This window comes from Felis catus, chromosome E3, assembly GCF_018350175.1.
Source record: "Felis catus isolate Fca126 chromosome E3, F.catus_Fca126_mat1.0, whole genome shotgun sequence".
NCBI lineage: Eukaryota > Metazoa > Chordata > Mammalia > Carnivora > Felidae > Felis > Felis catus.
This window is the reverse complement of record NC_058383.1, coordinates 25791255-25807500: the sequence shown is the minus strand read 5'-3', so window position 1 is coordinate 25807500 and position 16246 is coordinate 25791255. Positions and strand designations below refer to the sequence as shown.

The 16246-nt window shown below is 42.5% G+C and overlaps 1 protein-coding gene across 7 annotated transcripts in view; it reads left to right on the top strand.

Moving 5' to 3' along the window:
• Positions 1-16246, top strand: part of IQCK (IQ motif containing K) — a 128543-nt gene that overhangs the window by 43403 nt on the left and 68894 nt on the right. For 5 of the 7 annotated variants that reach the window (XM_045048017.1, XM_006942263.4, XM_006942265.4 and 2 more), the window contains one exon: positions 11702-11786. The exons of the other annotated variants lie outside the window; for them this stretch is intronic. In XM_045048017.1, coding sequence (XP_044903952.1) covers positions 11702-11786 — 85 coding nt within the window. The remainder of the gene's footprint in view (positions 1-11701; positions 11787-16246) is intronic. 7 annotated transcript variants of the gene reach the window in all.

The window sequence follows — 16246 nt, the reverse complement described above, 5'->3', positions numbered from 1 at the left end:
CAGAGTTACTTTAAGAATTAAAAACAATTACAAAACTAAAGGGTATTTATTCTACTTTTCAAAAAAATTTTTAAAGTTTATTTGAGAGACATAGAGAGAGAGTGGGGAGGGGCAAAAAGAAAGTGAGAGAGAGGGAATCCCAAGCAGGCTCTGTGCTATTAGCAGACCCTGATGCGTGGCTCGATCTCACAAAACATGAGATCATGACTGGAGCCGAAATCAAGAGTCAGACACTTAACTGACTGAGCCACCCAGGCACCTCTGTTCTACTTCTTTTTATTCCATTTCTTCCTGTGGTAGACATTTATGTTTTTCCCCACCCTGCATTGATTTCCTCTCCCTCCTCTGGGTACAGAACTCCATGTGACACTGAGAGGATCACGTTTCTCCTGTTCTCAGTCCATGTGGACAGTGAGCTGATTCCCCCTCTGGCTCTGGGTTGGGGATGTGACCCAGGCCTCGACAGTCAGACCATTGAATCCCCGACTACTATAGTTGCTCCCAAATTGTTTGAGTCACCAATAACCCCAAGATTTTTTTAGGAAGCAACCAGGAAGCTCTTTTCCTTTAGACTTACTTTAGACTGTCTCTTTTCCTCTAGACTTGGAGCTTTGAAGTCATAAGCCTTGAGCTGCTGAGGGCAAGCACCTAAAGAGGTTGTGCCCGAGATAATAGTGGAACTGAGAGGTGGCCGGAGCCTGAGTTTCTATGGCATTGTTTTGGGCCTCTCTATCTGGCCATGCCTAAAGCTGACTCTATCCCTTCCCTCTTAGTTAATCCTTTTTTTTTTTTTTAATTATTATTATTTTTTTTTTGCTTAAGCCAGTTTGAGTTAGGTTTCTTTGTTTTTAAGTTTTATCTATCTTATTTTATTATGTTTGAGAGAGCATGCACAAGTGGGGGAGGGGCAGAGAGAGAGAGAGAGAGAGAGAGAGAGAGAATCCCAAGCAGGCTCTCTGCTGTCAGTGAAGAGCCTGATGCAGGGCTAGAACCCACGAACCATGAGATCATGACCTAAGGCGAAATCAAGAGTTGGACACTTAATTGACTGTGTCACCCAGGTGCCCTGAGGTAGGTTTCTATTACTTGCAAATGAAAGAGTCCTGATACGGGGGCACCTGGGTGGCGCAGTCGGTTAAGCATCCGACTTCAGCCAGGTCACGATCTCGCGGTCCGTGAGTTCGAGCCCCGCGTCGGGCTCTGGGCTGATGGCTCAGAGCCTGGAGCCTGCTTCGGATTCTGTGTCTCCCTCTCTCTCTGCCCTTCCCCTGTTCATGCTCTGTCTGTCTCTGTCTCAAAAAAAAAAAAAAAAAGAAAAAAAAGAAAGAGTCCTGATATGTGCTCTGACATGGTATTGCCCCAACTAGCCTCCAGTATTCCAACTTAGCTTTGTCTAGGTTCTGTTGCTAAACAACCCTCAAATCTCAGTGCCTTACAATGTCAAATGTTTCTTCTTCCCCCTTTTTTATGTTAGCTGCATATCACTTTTGGCTCAGCTCCATGTCCCTTTTCATTCTGGGACCCAGGCTGAAGGAACAGCCCCCTCCCTCCCTCTCATGGCAGAGAGAGAAGGGCAATGGCCCCTCTACGCAGTGGCAAACCTTACTTCTGCTCACGTTTCATTGGCCGATACAAGTCCATGGCCAAGCCAAATAGCAGTGCTACAGGGAGGTTGACACCACCCCCGGCAAAGACTGCAAGGCATATGGCAGAGCAGAGATATACAGTTCTTTTTTTCCAGGGAGAAGAGTAATAACTGGGACCAATAACACAATGTGCTACATGCTCTCATGAGAGCTTAATGAGGGTGTTTTCTTCCCTACCTTTCAACAGCGGTGGGTTACATCATATCTTCTGATGCCTTTCCTCCTATTTATGAATCTGGCATCATCCTCTTTTTTGTTATAATAGAGTCGTGACTCAACCAGCCAATCGGAAACAAGGAAATTATTTGCTATCATATTGAGAACAAAAAAAGTTTCACTTTTATTTTGACCAAAAGGAATTGGTCAGATACATTTGCAAAAAGAAATCACTACACAAGCACAAGGAACAAAAGTGCCCTGCTGTCTATCTGGTCCCATGTCTCAGGGGAGAAGGCTCATGAAAGACATCATTAAAGCTGAGACCTTCAATGAAACAAAGATTGTGTTTTAGAAAAGCTTGCTTTGGGTGAAATGTCTTTTCAGCAAATTTCAGCCCGTGGACAAAAAAAAAGAAAAAGAAAAAAATCTACAATACTTTCATGTCGATGAAAGGTATCTTATGACCAAAAGCTGAGGTGAAAACAAAAGTGTCACCGTGCCATTTGAGGACAAGCACCAGCCATTCGTATGATGGTCTGTTTGCAAGAAGGTTAATAATCTGAAGGAAAATGTTCGTGCCTCCTAAATGGCACAGGAAACAGCATGCATGTTGCACTAAGGATCATAATTAAAAGGTGGCATGGCAGTAAATTTGCTGTCGTGCCCTGTTGAAAGGAAAAAAATCTTTTAATTTTATTTTGTCTTATAGATGGGTAACTTCAGAGGCTAGGAGCCTCATGAGGATAATAAATCAACTTTGCTCTTTATATTAGCATTTGTCTTCAAATAGGAAGGAAGGAGAGCTGTTTCCTGAATTCAGGACACGCTGGGATGCATAAGTCCGCTATGTGCTTCTTTCTCGCTGGAGGTTTGGCATGTGGGTAGCCCTTTTCTCTGCGGCACACAGTCCTGCTTCCTTCCTTTCTTCCTGTTGTTTCTAGGTGACTCTTTGGTAACAAGCCCAGAGAGCCTGTTGGAGGCAGCATGTGTTCCAGCCTGAGCTCTGCCATTTATTAGTTGGGGTATTAGTTTCCCATAGCTGCTTAATAAATTACCACAAAACTGATGGCTCAAAACAACACAGGTGTCGTCTCTTACAGTTCTCGGGGCTAGAAGTGTAAAACCAATTCCTTCCAGAGCCTCTAGAGGAGGATTTGTTTTCTCGCCTTCTCTGGTTTCTGGAGGCTGCCTGTACTCTGGAGGGCCCATGGCCCCTTCTTTGCCTCACTCTGACCTCTGGTGTCCATCATCACAGCTACTCCTGTGGTGCCATCTGCGGCTGCATCCCTGTCACAAAGATCCTTGGGACTACATCATTGGCCCACCTAGATAATCTGGGATAATCTCGAAATCCTTTTCTTCTACAAAGTCCCTTTTGCCATATAAGGGGACGTATCCATTCAAGAGTCTGGGGATTGAATGAGGACATCTTGGGGAACTGTTATATAGCCTGCCACAGTCGGGCAATCTGGAAATAATCCCTTCACCAGCCGTGCTCCTCTCTCCTGTTACTTGGGGATGACCTTGCAGGGTTGCCGTGAGGTCTAAGATGGTATCAGAGAAATTGTCACAAGCAACAGAAATTTAAAGGCTACTTAAGGAAAAGGGTATATACTGAAAGAAAAAAATGATTACTCACAAACGTGAAGGAAAAGGCAAGGACCTGGCCTTAGAAAGCAGGTGTGGTGATCCAGGAATCATAGACCCATGTTTTCTAGACAACAGTGCCGGGAAGAATACTATAGTCTCTGCCGGTCCACTCAAGATTCACATTCTAGGGAAACCACATCTGTTTGGCTAAGCTTGGCTGTCAGGTACACCCCTCGGTTACTGGAGGGTGAGGTGCTGTGACCCACGTTCCCCACCCCCCAGCACAGGGAGGCGGAGCTGTCAAAGCAAAATCTGAGGGCTGATAGATACCACAAGAAGGGGCAGGGTCTGTTGAGCAGATGAAAATTAAAGACATCCATTGCCGAGGGCTCATAGGAGGTCTCCAAAGAAGACCTTTTATTGTGTCCTTAATCTGAGGAGAATGGCAGTCACTACTTTAGTGGTATGAAACGTGGAGGGCAGAATAACCAAGCAAGAGAAGGACCAAATATCTGCTCCGCCACTGATAAATCCTGACATTAAAGAAAGTTCTCTGTTTTCTTATCTATAATAATATGCATTCATTCAAAAACACTTACTGAATGCCTACTCTTTTCCAGGTACTTTTCTCGGTACCATAGATAGAGTGGAGAACAAGAGAAAGTCTTGGCCCCCATAGAGTTTACATTTTAGTATAAAGACAATAACTAAGCTAACAGATAAGCATATTGCATAATGTAAAGAAGACCCAAGTGCTCTGAGGAAAAATGAAGCAGCGTAAGTGGATAGAGCATCCCAGGGCTGGGGTGAGAGCTGCCGGTGTTTAGAGAAGCCAGGGAAGATGCACTTCTTTAAACAGGAAACATTTGCACAGGGGTCTGTAAGCCAACCTTACAAAGATCAGAAGGAGGAGTGTTCCAGGTGGAGAGAACAGCCACTCTGAAGGCCCTTGAGAGAGGGAACAGACTTGGCTAGTGAGACGAGGAGATGAGGGAGGCCAAAGCCGGGTGGACAGTGAAGCCAGAACAGTGGGCTAGGTTGTGCCCAGGTTGGGTGGGCCTTTGGGTACCATGGTAAAGATTAACTTTTTTCCTCTGAGTGTGATAGAAAACTATCAGAGGGTTTTTAGGAGAAGATCGAGGGAATCTGATTTATCTTTTACAAAAGATCACTATGGGGGCACTTGGGTTGTTCAGTTGGGGTTAAGGTCCGACTCTTGATTTCTTCTCAGGTCATGATCTCATGGTTTGTGAGATCCAGCCCAGGTCCAGCTCTGTGCTGGCAGCGTGGAGCCTGCTTGGGATTCTCTCTCTCTCTCTCTCTCTCTCTCTCTCTCTCTCTCTCTCTGCCCCTCCCCCCCCAAAATAAATAAATACACATTTAAAAATAAATAAATAAGAAGATTACTCTGGTGGCTAGCGGGGAAGTTGACTTCAGTCACCTCTAACAATGCAAGTGGTCAGTGGGGAGGCTACTGTAGGCAGGAGATAATGGCAGCTCAGAGTTCAGGAGGCATGAAGAGGTTGTATTTGGGATATTTTGATGCTGGAACCAAGACTTGTTGATGGATTGAATGTGTGGTGAGAGAGAAGTCAAACATGGCTTGGAGATTTCAGGCCTGAGCAACTGGCTGAATGAGGAGCCAGTTACTGAAATGGAGTGGCAGAAATTAGAGTTCTGTTTTGAAAATTTAACGGCTTTATGGATAAATCCCAAGTTTTGGGGAGTAAAAATATGAAGCTTTCTTTTTATTTTTTCCCCACTAACTGACCCACTGTATCACGGTGGGTCTCCCTTCTGTCTGGGAGGCAGCCATTTAAATAACTTTTTGGCCGAATTCCCTAACTTCCTGGTCACTCTCTGTTTTTAGATGGTCTCATTTCACTGTTTGAATTCATCCTGTTTAGTTTTAAATCTTTAGTTCTCAGTCTCATCCTGGATGTAAACCTCGTCTTCTCCCCTTTCCCTAGCTCCAGCCATGCTGTCAGTGACTCGGGGGTCCCTGAACTTGGAAGGTGGACACATTGCCTCTCTATTTTCATTACCCTTTAACTGAAATGTAGCCCCACTTTTAATTACGAGCATGGGCAACGAGCTTCAGAAGAGTCCATGGTACCTGTGTCTTGGTCACTAATAGTGATCAGATTTTTTCGCATCCCGATACAGTAGTTGCAATGGTCTTGAAGTATCATTTACACATGTCACTTCTTCTAAATTACAGCAGGTAATTGACATGCCATTAGCTCCTCCTATTTACTGCATACTCTAGAAACACATATGTTATTATGTCACCTCCTGGTTTTGTTTTGTTCTTTATTTATTTTGAGAGAGAGAGAGAGCACATGCGCACACATAAGCAGGGAAGGGGCTGAGAGAGAGAATCCCAAGCAGGCTCCATGCCATCAGTGCAGAGCCCATTAGGGGCTGGAACTCAGGAACTGCAAGATCATGACCTGAGCCAAAATCAAGAGTTGGACACTTAACTGACTGAGCCACCCAGGTGACCCACCACCTGTTTTTGGTCTTTTTTTTTAGTATTTTGAAAACTGTATTCCAGTATAATTGGTTTGCTTTGAAATCTTATATATTTACTTTCATATTTAAAAAAAAGTATTATTTGGGGGGGGGCAGCGATGTGCCTGGATGGCTCAGTAACTTGAGTGTCCGACTCTTGGTTTCAGCTCAGGTCATGATCCCAGGGTCGTTGGAGTGAGCCCCATGTCAGAGTTTGGAGCCTGCTTGAGATTCTCGCACCTCCTTCTGCCTGCCCCCTCGCCCTCGCCACTTGTGTACTCTCTCCCTCTCTCTCTCTCAAATTAAAAAACTATATGTTATTTAGAAAAGAAATCCAAACTGCCAGTGTAAAAAGGGATCTAGGACACAAACCAAGTTAAGATCCCCTGCCAGAGATTTGGAAGCCGTGAAGAGGGAGGTGGTCTGCTCTTCTGATACACCCACCCTTGCTCAGGCTCACTCTCTGGAGGGGGAAAAGGGATATTGGGAAGGAGGCAGGTCTCCCTCAGGTTTTCGTTGAGTCACGTTAAAGAAAACATGTAATCCATTACAAAGAGACTAAACAACACGGCAACCTGGACCCGTTTATCAAAACGCATCAAGTATCACAACCCTGACTTTCAACACGGTTATACTTTACAGGGTGGGCACCTGGCCTTGTCTCATTCTTAGGTGAGCTCTGTTGGCTAGACCCATATGCGACGTCCAGTGATGGGGCTGGTAAGATGGGATTCGATTCTGGGTTTAACTTAGGAGAGTGATTCAGCTTGATGCCAGGGTAATACCTGCTTGTGAGTCTCTCAGGGTGATTAGTGAGGGGGCAGAAGCCAGATCACATCCTAGTAACCATGGTTTCTGAATGCACTTTAAGGCCGCTAGAGAGTAATGCAGCTGGCTCTACCCTACTGATTTTCAGAGTTGTTCCTGACATCACAGAAAATCCTATGAGATTCCATCCTAATGGCTGGTCACCATATATCTGGGTGCGTCATTCCAGATAACCTTTGTTGTATTTCTTCCAAATATTTGAAATTTATTACTCAAGACTGATGATGCCTCTAACACAGAATGTTTGGGAAACCAGTTAAGGCCGGGCAGGGACTGGATAATCTCTTTTGCTGGATAGGATGGGTAGTTGTTATTAAATACTTAGGCCCTAGAAAGGCTTTATAAATCATGATTGATTTAGGGCCTGTGTCATTTTGTAAATGGCTTGGCATCAGGGTTGTGCTTTCGTGTTCCAAGAAAACAACTTAGTCTCTTACCTAATGAAAAGTGGATAGAATTTGGATTCCAAGATTCAAGTTTCAATATAAAGCAAGCTTTTCTGCTTTCTGCTTTATTTTGTTTAAGTGCCACTTTAGGATGGTCCCTCTTGTTTTAGAACTGGATGTAGAAATTAACAAAGATGAACTTTTCAGAGTCCCTTATATATTTTGAAATCGTGCTGTATCTCTTTTAGGTCCTGCAAATCTTTTCCTTAGCACCCAAAAAGGGGGAAAGAATTGTGTGTGTGTTTATGCATACACAGAGAATCAGAAAAATAAATGCTTGTTCTTTCTCAGAATTATAGCATCGATTCCTATGTTCAAATATATTTGATTCACATTTAAGAAAAAAGGAAAAAGACATGACAAATGAGCATGACCAGTGAAATAAGTCTTGGAAACATACTCAGTGATACTGTTTTGCCCGTTGAAACATGCAAACCTGTCTGCTCTGGGTTATGTCCCATGTAAGCCCTTGAGGAGGGAGTCTGCCCGCCTTCTCCTGTGATTGACATGGCACCTCCTCCCCCTTCCCAGTTCCCCAATGATGAGAAGCTGCCTCTACTCGATCTCTATTTTTATTTGACCTGAAGCCAGTTGCACTGATTCCAAAAGAGAGAAAAGGGCCTGACATGGCTTCTATCCCTTCACGCTGGCCTGCTGAAATGATTGATAATTCCCAGGGACTACACTCAGAAGATTAAGTCCTTTTCATTTGGCTCTCTCACACTTATTCTTGGTTTGGGAACTAGACAGCACCCCATTATTTAGCCATGAAAGCAAAGATGTCACTAAAGGTGGCCTCATATTACTGCTTAAAGGCCTATTAGAAATCTCATTTTGCTTTTTGGAGATTCATTGTCATGCAAAGTGGTTCGAGGTTTCATTACTGGTGAAAGCCCTTTGTTGGGCTGGCCCAGCCTGTTGTCCCCAGATTTGCAGGTCTCCTTTCCTACTGCTATTCCAAAACAGGAATACTGTTACTTTGAGGATTTCATGACATCAGTAGAGAAAAACATACTTAAGGCAGGGAAATTGCAGCCGAACCGAAAGGCGCCATCAAATCTCCCCTCCGATACAAGTGACAAACTCCACTTTGTTCTGCTGTCCTGACATCGGATTTCCCTGTGGAGCGTCAGACAAATGAATACCTGCCAAGTTATTACTGTAAGAATTAATGAAGAGGGCATCTTCTATGATTACGGCTTTTTTCTCCCTCCCCAGTTTTTTCTTCAAGGCAAATGACCTTGTTTTCTTCTATTAAACACGCACAGCTGCGAGACCCTGAATTCCACATCAGTGACCTTCTGAGCTGTCTTCTCTTCCCCTTTTAGGCCACTCCCTGTGCTTCCTGGGCCAAAAGATTCTCAGCAGGAAATGGTCTGTGACCTTGAATGAGTCACTTCACACCTCTGTGCCTCAGTTTCTTTGTTCTAAAAGAAGGATAACCACAGCTAATATTACTTTTATTTATTATCCTTGCTAAGATTGTGAGGATTTAATGAAATAATGTATGGAAAGTGCTTAGGACACTGTGCCAGGCAGAGAGCTCCTTCCACAAACATTTATCAGCTACCCACTAGAAATGTCATTTCTCTCTGGCTTTGACTTCTCTGGTTCTGGAATAATTCCTAAGTGCTGGGACTGCCAAGAGGCGCAGACACGGGCCTGGTCTCTGCCCTCCTGGAGCCTGCAGTCCGGCTGAGGATTAGGGCATTAATTAGATAACCACACAGATTTCTATCTCTGAATTAGGCCAAGGACTAGGAAGGAAAATTACACAGAGCTCCACTGGGTCCTAACCTAAACAAAAAACACTTTTCCATAACACTGGAATGGAGATCAGAAGAAAGAGTTAAGAGTGAACCAGGAGGAGTGTCAGCCCTCTCACCCCCAACCTTAGATTTTGAGCAAGTTAGGAAAAGGTACTCCTACCCCAGGGCAGATGTGACCCCAGGCCATGAGCATGGCTTAGCTGGCAGAGCATGGGCTGGGTTTCAGTGCCCTCTGGCCCATCTGCTGGGTGTCCTTAAGCAGCAACCTGCACAGCTATACAGCTGCAGATAGGAGGATATTGGAGGCAGAGGAAAGGCAGGGTCTGCAAAGACCATGGGTGGAAGGGCACTTTTGAAGAGATGAAAAGGGCCACCATGGCTGGAGCACAAGGAGGCAGGCTGATAGGAAGGAAGTCCAGAAAGCTCTCAGTAAATATCAGCTAGTATTAATGCATGATAATATTAGTCTCATAAATCCATTGCCAACACACCAAGGTTTCCTTAGAAACCCCAAGGTCTCTCTAGAAGCCATTGATTTTTAAAATTCTTTTTTTTTTTTTCAACGTTTATTTATTTTTGGGACAGAGAGAGACAGAGCACGAACGGGGGAGGGGCAGAGAGAGAGGGAGACACAGAATCCGAAACAGGATCCAGGCTCTGAGCCATCAGCCCAGAGCCCAACGCGGGGCTCGAACTCCCGGACCGCGAGATCGTGGCCTGGCTGAAGTCGGACGCTTAACCGACTGCGCCACCCAGGCGCCCCGCCATTGATTTTTAACTAGTGAAGGAGAATTGCTTCAGGGATGTGATTTGTTGGTGTCACACAACTGAGACTTAAAGAATAAGGACAGTGGATGAGTAGAGACATTTGATGTGGAAAGCAGGGAGCCGATGTGTCTCTGGTGGCAAGCCTCCAGCAAAATATGAATGCTCCATTGCAGCCCAGAAAGCCAGATATTAGGTAAGAAGAAATGAAAAACAAAAACAGAACCAAAAACAATAAAAAATAAAAAAAGCCACCACATCATGCAAGTGAAAATGGAAACAGGACGTTAGGGAAAGGTTTCTGTCATTTTGAGGGTGTAATTATCTCTCCAAAGAAGTAGAAGACTGTCCTTGACTTGGTCTCTTCGAAAGGACCTGCCCAGCCCAAGACCCAGAACCTGGCAACAACACTGTGCTCCCTAGAAATGGTCTTAATACCCCCAAGGTTCTTCCTGGCTTTGATTTCTTCGATTCTGGAATAATTCAAAGCACACATGTTCATTCAAACAAATATACTGTATGAAGGGTGGGTTGTTGTTGTTTTTAAGTCAGAGTTTAGGGGGAAATAAAACCACACATCCTGGAGAATCACACATTATTGCCTGATAATGCTTTGCATTCGGTGCCAAGCTGGGCATCTGCGAGTGTTTGCTCAGTTGAGGTCTGGTGTTAGCAGAGCATTGTGAGGGCAGCCTGGGCTTTGGGATCAGATGGGTCTGGGCTCAGATCCCTACTAGGCCACCTACAAGCTGTATGACCTTGGGTAGCTTAGTCAACCTCTCTACACAATGGGAGTTAGTATAAATTCAAATGATGGTTGTTATTAGGGAGAGCTCTGAGGCGAGGGCACTTAAGAACCCCTCACTTGCAAAGTCCTTTCCAGGGTTCTTGCCTTGAGATCAGCCTCTATGACCCACATACTTCCAGAAGTTCATTTGTTTGTACTATATCTAAAAAGACTTAACTTGGCTTTTCAGTGGTAGCTGTGCTTTAGAGAAACATAAGGAACCAGAATTAAGTCATACTCATAAGATCTTCTCAGGAGTTAGTATCTCTATGAAACTTTTAGGGAAAAGAAAAGAAAAGAGCATTTAGCCGTGATTTTTAAATGTAGTATCTGTGATCAAAAATCCCATCACAATCTGCACAATCCAAAAAGAGCAAACAGTATCAGCTGACCCAGCACTTGACATATTTTATTGCCTATTAAGATGTAGTAGCAGAACTTAACTTAAAAATATGCTTGGGGTGCCTGGGTGGCTCAGTTGGTTGAGCGTCCAACTTCAGCTCAGGTCATGATCTCACAGTCCGTGAGTTCGAGCCCCATGTCAGGCACTGTGCTGACAGCTCAGAGCCTGGAGCCTGCTTCAGATTCTGTCTCCCTCTCTCTCTGCCCCTCCTCCACTCATGCTTGCTCTCTCTCTCTCTCTCTCTCAAAAAGTAAATAAAAATTTTTAAAAATGTTTTAAATAAATGAAACATTCTTTTTAAAAAATATGCTTGAATTTAAGCCACATTAAATTGTAATGTGCACACAATTTATCAGAGATAAATGCCAATATTTTGTTTTCATTTCCCGTCCATAGGAAGTTGGAAAAAGAGCCCTTTATTAAGTGTCAGTCATAAGGCAGTATTTAAAAGTCGCCCTTGCTGTGTCTCTTGTTTTATGTCTACACAGCCTTATGTATGTGGCACCTTTAGGAGTAACATGCAGCTTTAGCAACCTGAGCCTTTCAAAGCAGAGCAGGTTAATAGTGATTTAAGATTTTGCTGGTTAAAAGCAAAACAAAACAAAATCCATCTTCGATTTTAAGACAAAACACGCTAACCCAGCTTAAACTTTTCTATCAAAAATGGCATTGTTGCTTTCTAAGAATGGAAATGGATGAGGCACTTAATCAGAGAGGCCATTATGTTGTCAAAGGCCTTGCTGAGACTGAAGGATGGATTCTCAGGGGCATATGACCATTTTATTGCTTTTCAGCCCACGGCCGGCAATGCCACTCTCCCTCCTGCTGACAGAAGGAGAGGCAGCGCTGATCATTCAGTCCTTCTGGAGAGCCTATCTGGTAAGAGCCTTGTGCAATTATGGCGTTTGGCCTGGTGGGGAATTTTTGTGATGCAGAGTGCCCATGGGAAAACTGTTAGATGAATTTGAAACAGAGGGTATTATAGCTAACATCCAAACCTCAGAAATAGGATTCTCTGTAAAATACATCTCAAAGAGTGGTTTAGTATTTTTACCAAAGCTTCTTTTGCAATTATCATGAAAAGTACTCTACAGCCTTTTAATGTTGGATCGACTAGCCTGTATTACCTAAAAAATAATATTATTTACATACAGAGAGCAATACATGTTCGTTTTAGAAAAAGAAAATTCAGATAATTCAGTTAGAGCAAAAAAAAATATTTGAATTGCTGAAACTGTTACCCCAAAATAATCATTGTTGGCATTTTGCTGTAAAACTTTCTAAACCTTAAAAATCTTGATGGGTGAAACAGGTAAAGGGGACTAAGAGTACACTTATCTTGATGAGCACTGAGTCATGTATGGAACTGTCAAGTCACTATATTGTACACCTGAAACTAATATAACACTGTTACGATAACTAAACGGGACTTAAAATTTAAAAAAAATTTTTTTTAACATGTATTCATTTTTGAGAGACAGAGAGAGACAGAGTATGAGCAGGGAAGGGGCAGAGAGAGAGGGAGACACAGAATTCGAAGCAGGCTCCAGGCTCTGAGCTGTCAGCACAGAACCCGATGTAGGGCTCGAACTCACGAACTGCGAGATCGTGACCTGAGCCGAAGTCGGACACTCAACTGACTGAGCCACCCAGGCGCCCCTTAAAAGTTTTTAAAGTGAATAAATGAAAAATATAAAATTTGAAAAATCTTAGAAGACAGAATAACATATAGACACTTAACATATGCTAGAAGTAACCTTTTCTTTTGAAACTTGTCTTTTGTAGCCATTTTCCTATTGGTTATTCCCAGTTTATCATTATTATAATAAATGCTGTAATACATATCTTTGTGCAGCCATCTTTGCACAATTGTCTGGTTGTTTATGTAGGACAAATTCTAGAAGTGGAATTTCTGGGTCAAAAGGTGAGTTCTTTCCTAAAGCTCCTGATCCATATTGTCATGTGGCCCTTCCAGAGGATGTACTTTGAAAAATTCTTACCAAATATACATATGAGAGTGGCCTGTGTGTCTTGTGCTAAAAAGTATACATTCTCCCCAATTTTTTGGCCATACATCAATGTTAAGAAGCTTCCAATAAACATGAAGCTCCTATTCTAGGTAAAAGCGTGTCTCTACCCAAGTCTGAGTGTTAAACATCAATGGAACTAGTTTAGATTTGATTTCAGAGGTGGTGATTTGATTTCAGAGGTGCCACAGAGAAAGGTCTCAGTGGACTTACACGGAGGCCAAACATCTCCATGCTGACACTCTCCTCAGAGCTGCTGTAGGAGAAGTAGCCTGAGGTGAACATGCCGGCAAACGGTTGTCCAGGAAGAAATTAGATGAATTCTAATGAGATACCATTAATAAATCAATAAGCAAAATATTTGTTAAATGTTAAATGGGACTGGGGCGCCTGGGTGGCTCAGTCGGTTAAGCATCCGACTTCGGCTCCGGTCATGATCTCACGGTCCGTGAGTTCGAGCCCCGCGTCAGGCTCTGTGCTGACCACTCAGAGCCTGGAGCCTGTTTCAGATTCTGTGTCTCCCTCTCTCTCTGACCCTCCCCCATTCATGCTCTGTCTCTCTCTGTCTCAAAAATAAATAAACGTTAAAAAAAAAGAATTTAAATGTTAAATGGGACTGTCCTTTCTTATAAGCAGCTTACTGTTTCAGGCAATATTGTCCAGTGAACACAGGGCTCAAAGTCAAGTGTGAAGGTTAAATAATAGACTTGCACATTATAAGGAGCAGTTTGTTCCCAAAGAGTTAAAAGCCAGTAATAAAACCCTCTGTGATATGTCATGATTTAGATATAATTTTTAACTACATAGGTTTTCAGCATTTCCTACATATTTTATACATATGGTCTTTGTCCTTCTGTAATTGAACATCAGCAGGTTAGTTTAAGTCCAGTGATGTCCAACCAAGGTGAAAGATTCCTGGCTTCCACATGCTTTTTGAGTTCCACCTTTGCCGTCAGCATATTTCATTTGTGAGACTTGAACTTGTTACACTAGCATTAGCAGTTTTACTTTTCCATTTTCTGATCCTTTTAATGAGACAGTAAGAGCCAAATGCAATAAAATAGTGATTTGCAGATTTTGTTTCTTTAAAACAGCAAAGCCCTTTCTTCAAATCATACTCAAAAGCCTAAATTGTAATCACTATGTTAACAGTAAAAGGGGATGTTCTGTCCCTGATTCTCCCATGCAGTAATAAGACTTTCACACACAGGGGGCCTGTGTTATGGACACAGCATGAGAAACATAGAGATCTTCCTCTACGTATCATGGAGTTACATCCTGATAAACCTAGTGTAAGTTGAAAATGCATTTAATATACTTAACCCACTGGACATCATAGCTTAGCTTCGCCTAACCTATAAATGTGCTCAGAACACTTACATTAGCCAACAGTTGGGCAAAATCATCCCCCACCAAACCTATTTTATAATAAATTGTTGAATATATCATGTAACTTATTGAATACTGTACCGAAAATGAAAAACAGAATAGTTGTTTGGGTGCAGAATTATCCTCAGTGTATTGGTTATTGACCCTGGTGATCACATGACTGACTGGGAGCTGTGGTTTGCCGCCTCATGAGAATATTGTATAGCATATCACTCACCCGGGAAATGATCAAAATTCAAAATTCGAAGTACAGTTTCTACTGAAGGCATATGGCTTTCATGCCATCATAAAGTGTAATCGTAAGTTGGGGACTGTCTGTAGTCCTTAAGACAGCTGAATTCAGCTTATCACACCAACAAACACTGCCATATAAAAAGATGTCAAAGTGGCCCCAAATTTAACCGTGGCTATAGTACCATCATCACACTAGTGATATAGTACCTCATAGTACAAAAGATGTTTACAGGTCAGTGTATACTGTGTGAGAGTTCAGGTTGTTCAAACCCAAACATCTCCTGTGCTAAAAATATATTACTAAAGGTCACCAAGTGAGGGGGGAAGATCCTAAGTTGTTGCCAGAAGGAAAAGAGGTCTGATATATGGGATGACCTTGGAAGCTTCCACAAAAAAGGAAGGACTTGGTCTCAACCTTAAAAGAAAGATGGAACACTGGATTGTCTGCTGGGACCAAGATGATATCCCAAGGGGAGGAAATTGCGTGTGTGTGTGTGTGTGTGTGTGTGTGTGTGTGTGTGTAATACCAGTTTTATTAAAACATACTGTATATTTTTATGGGGTGCTTGCGTGGCTCAGTCATTTAAGCATCCACCTTCAGCTCAGGTCATGATCTTGTGGTTTGTGAGTTCAAGCCCTGTGTAGGGCTCTGGGCTGACAGCTCAGAGCCTGAAGCCTGCTTCAGACTGTGTGTCCCCCTCTCTCTCACTGCTCTTCCCCTGTTCTCTCAAAACTGAATAATCATTAAAAATTTTTTTAAATGTACTGTATATTTTTGACAACTACACACACCCCCCCCACACACACACACACAAAGGATAGGAAAATATCTAAAGGGAAACAGAGCAATCTGACAACAGTGGATAACTTGGAGTAGCTGGGAAAAATTTGAGAGACCGTAGCCTTATATACACTGAACAGTTTTTACAAACAGGCTATAGTATAATTTTCATTAATTTCAAATTTATTTAAACCATGTTTTCATGTCAATGGATGCAGAACACAAAATCCAATGATTTTGTTATTTATAACTAATAAATTAACCATTAATTTATAATTAATAAACATGATTATATTACATTATGATAAAAACACTCAATAACTTCATAAAGGGTGATCATAAAACTCCACAGCTAATATATTTAGGGAGAAAGGACTGGGTGTTTTCCCCCTAAAATTGGGAACAAGACAAAGATATCCTCTCTACTTTAGTTCAACATAGCACTAGAGGTTTTAGCTAAGGAAATTAGGCAAGAAAAGAAATAAAAGGCATCGGATTGGAAAGGAGGAAGTAAAACTATCTCTATTCTCTGTACAGACATGATCTTCCATACAGAAATTCCTAACTAATTCACACACACACACACACACACACACACACACACACACACACAAGAACTAATAAACAAGTCCAACAAGGTTGCAGGATACCAAATCAATATACAAAAATCAAGTGTATTTGTACATACTTAGCAATGAACAATCTGAAAATGAAATTAACAGAACAATCCCATTTGTAATAGCATCAAAAAGAATAAAATACTTAGGAATAAATTTAACAAAAGCACTGCAAGACTTACGCTGGAAACTGCAAAGAAATTTTAAAAGACCCAAACAAAAGAAAAGACAGCCTGTGTCCATTGATTGGAGGACCTGATGTTGTAAAGATGGCGGTACAATTTGATCTGC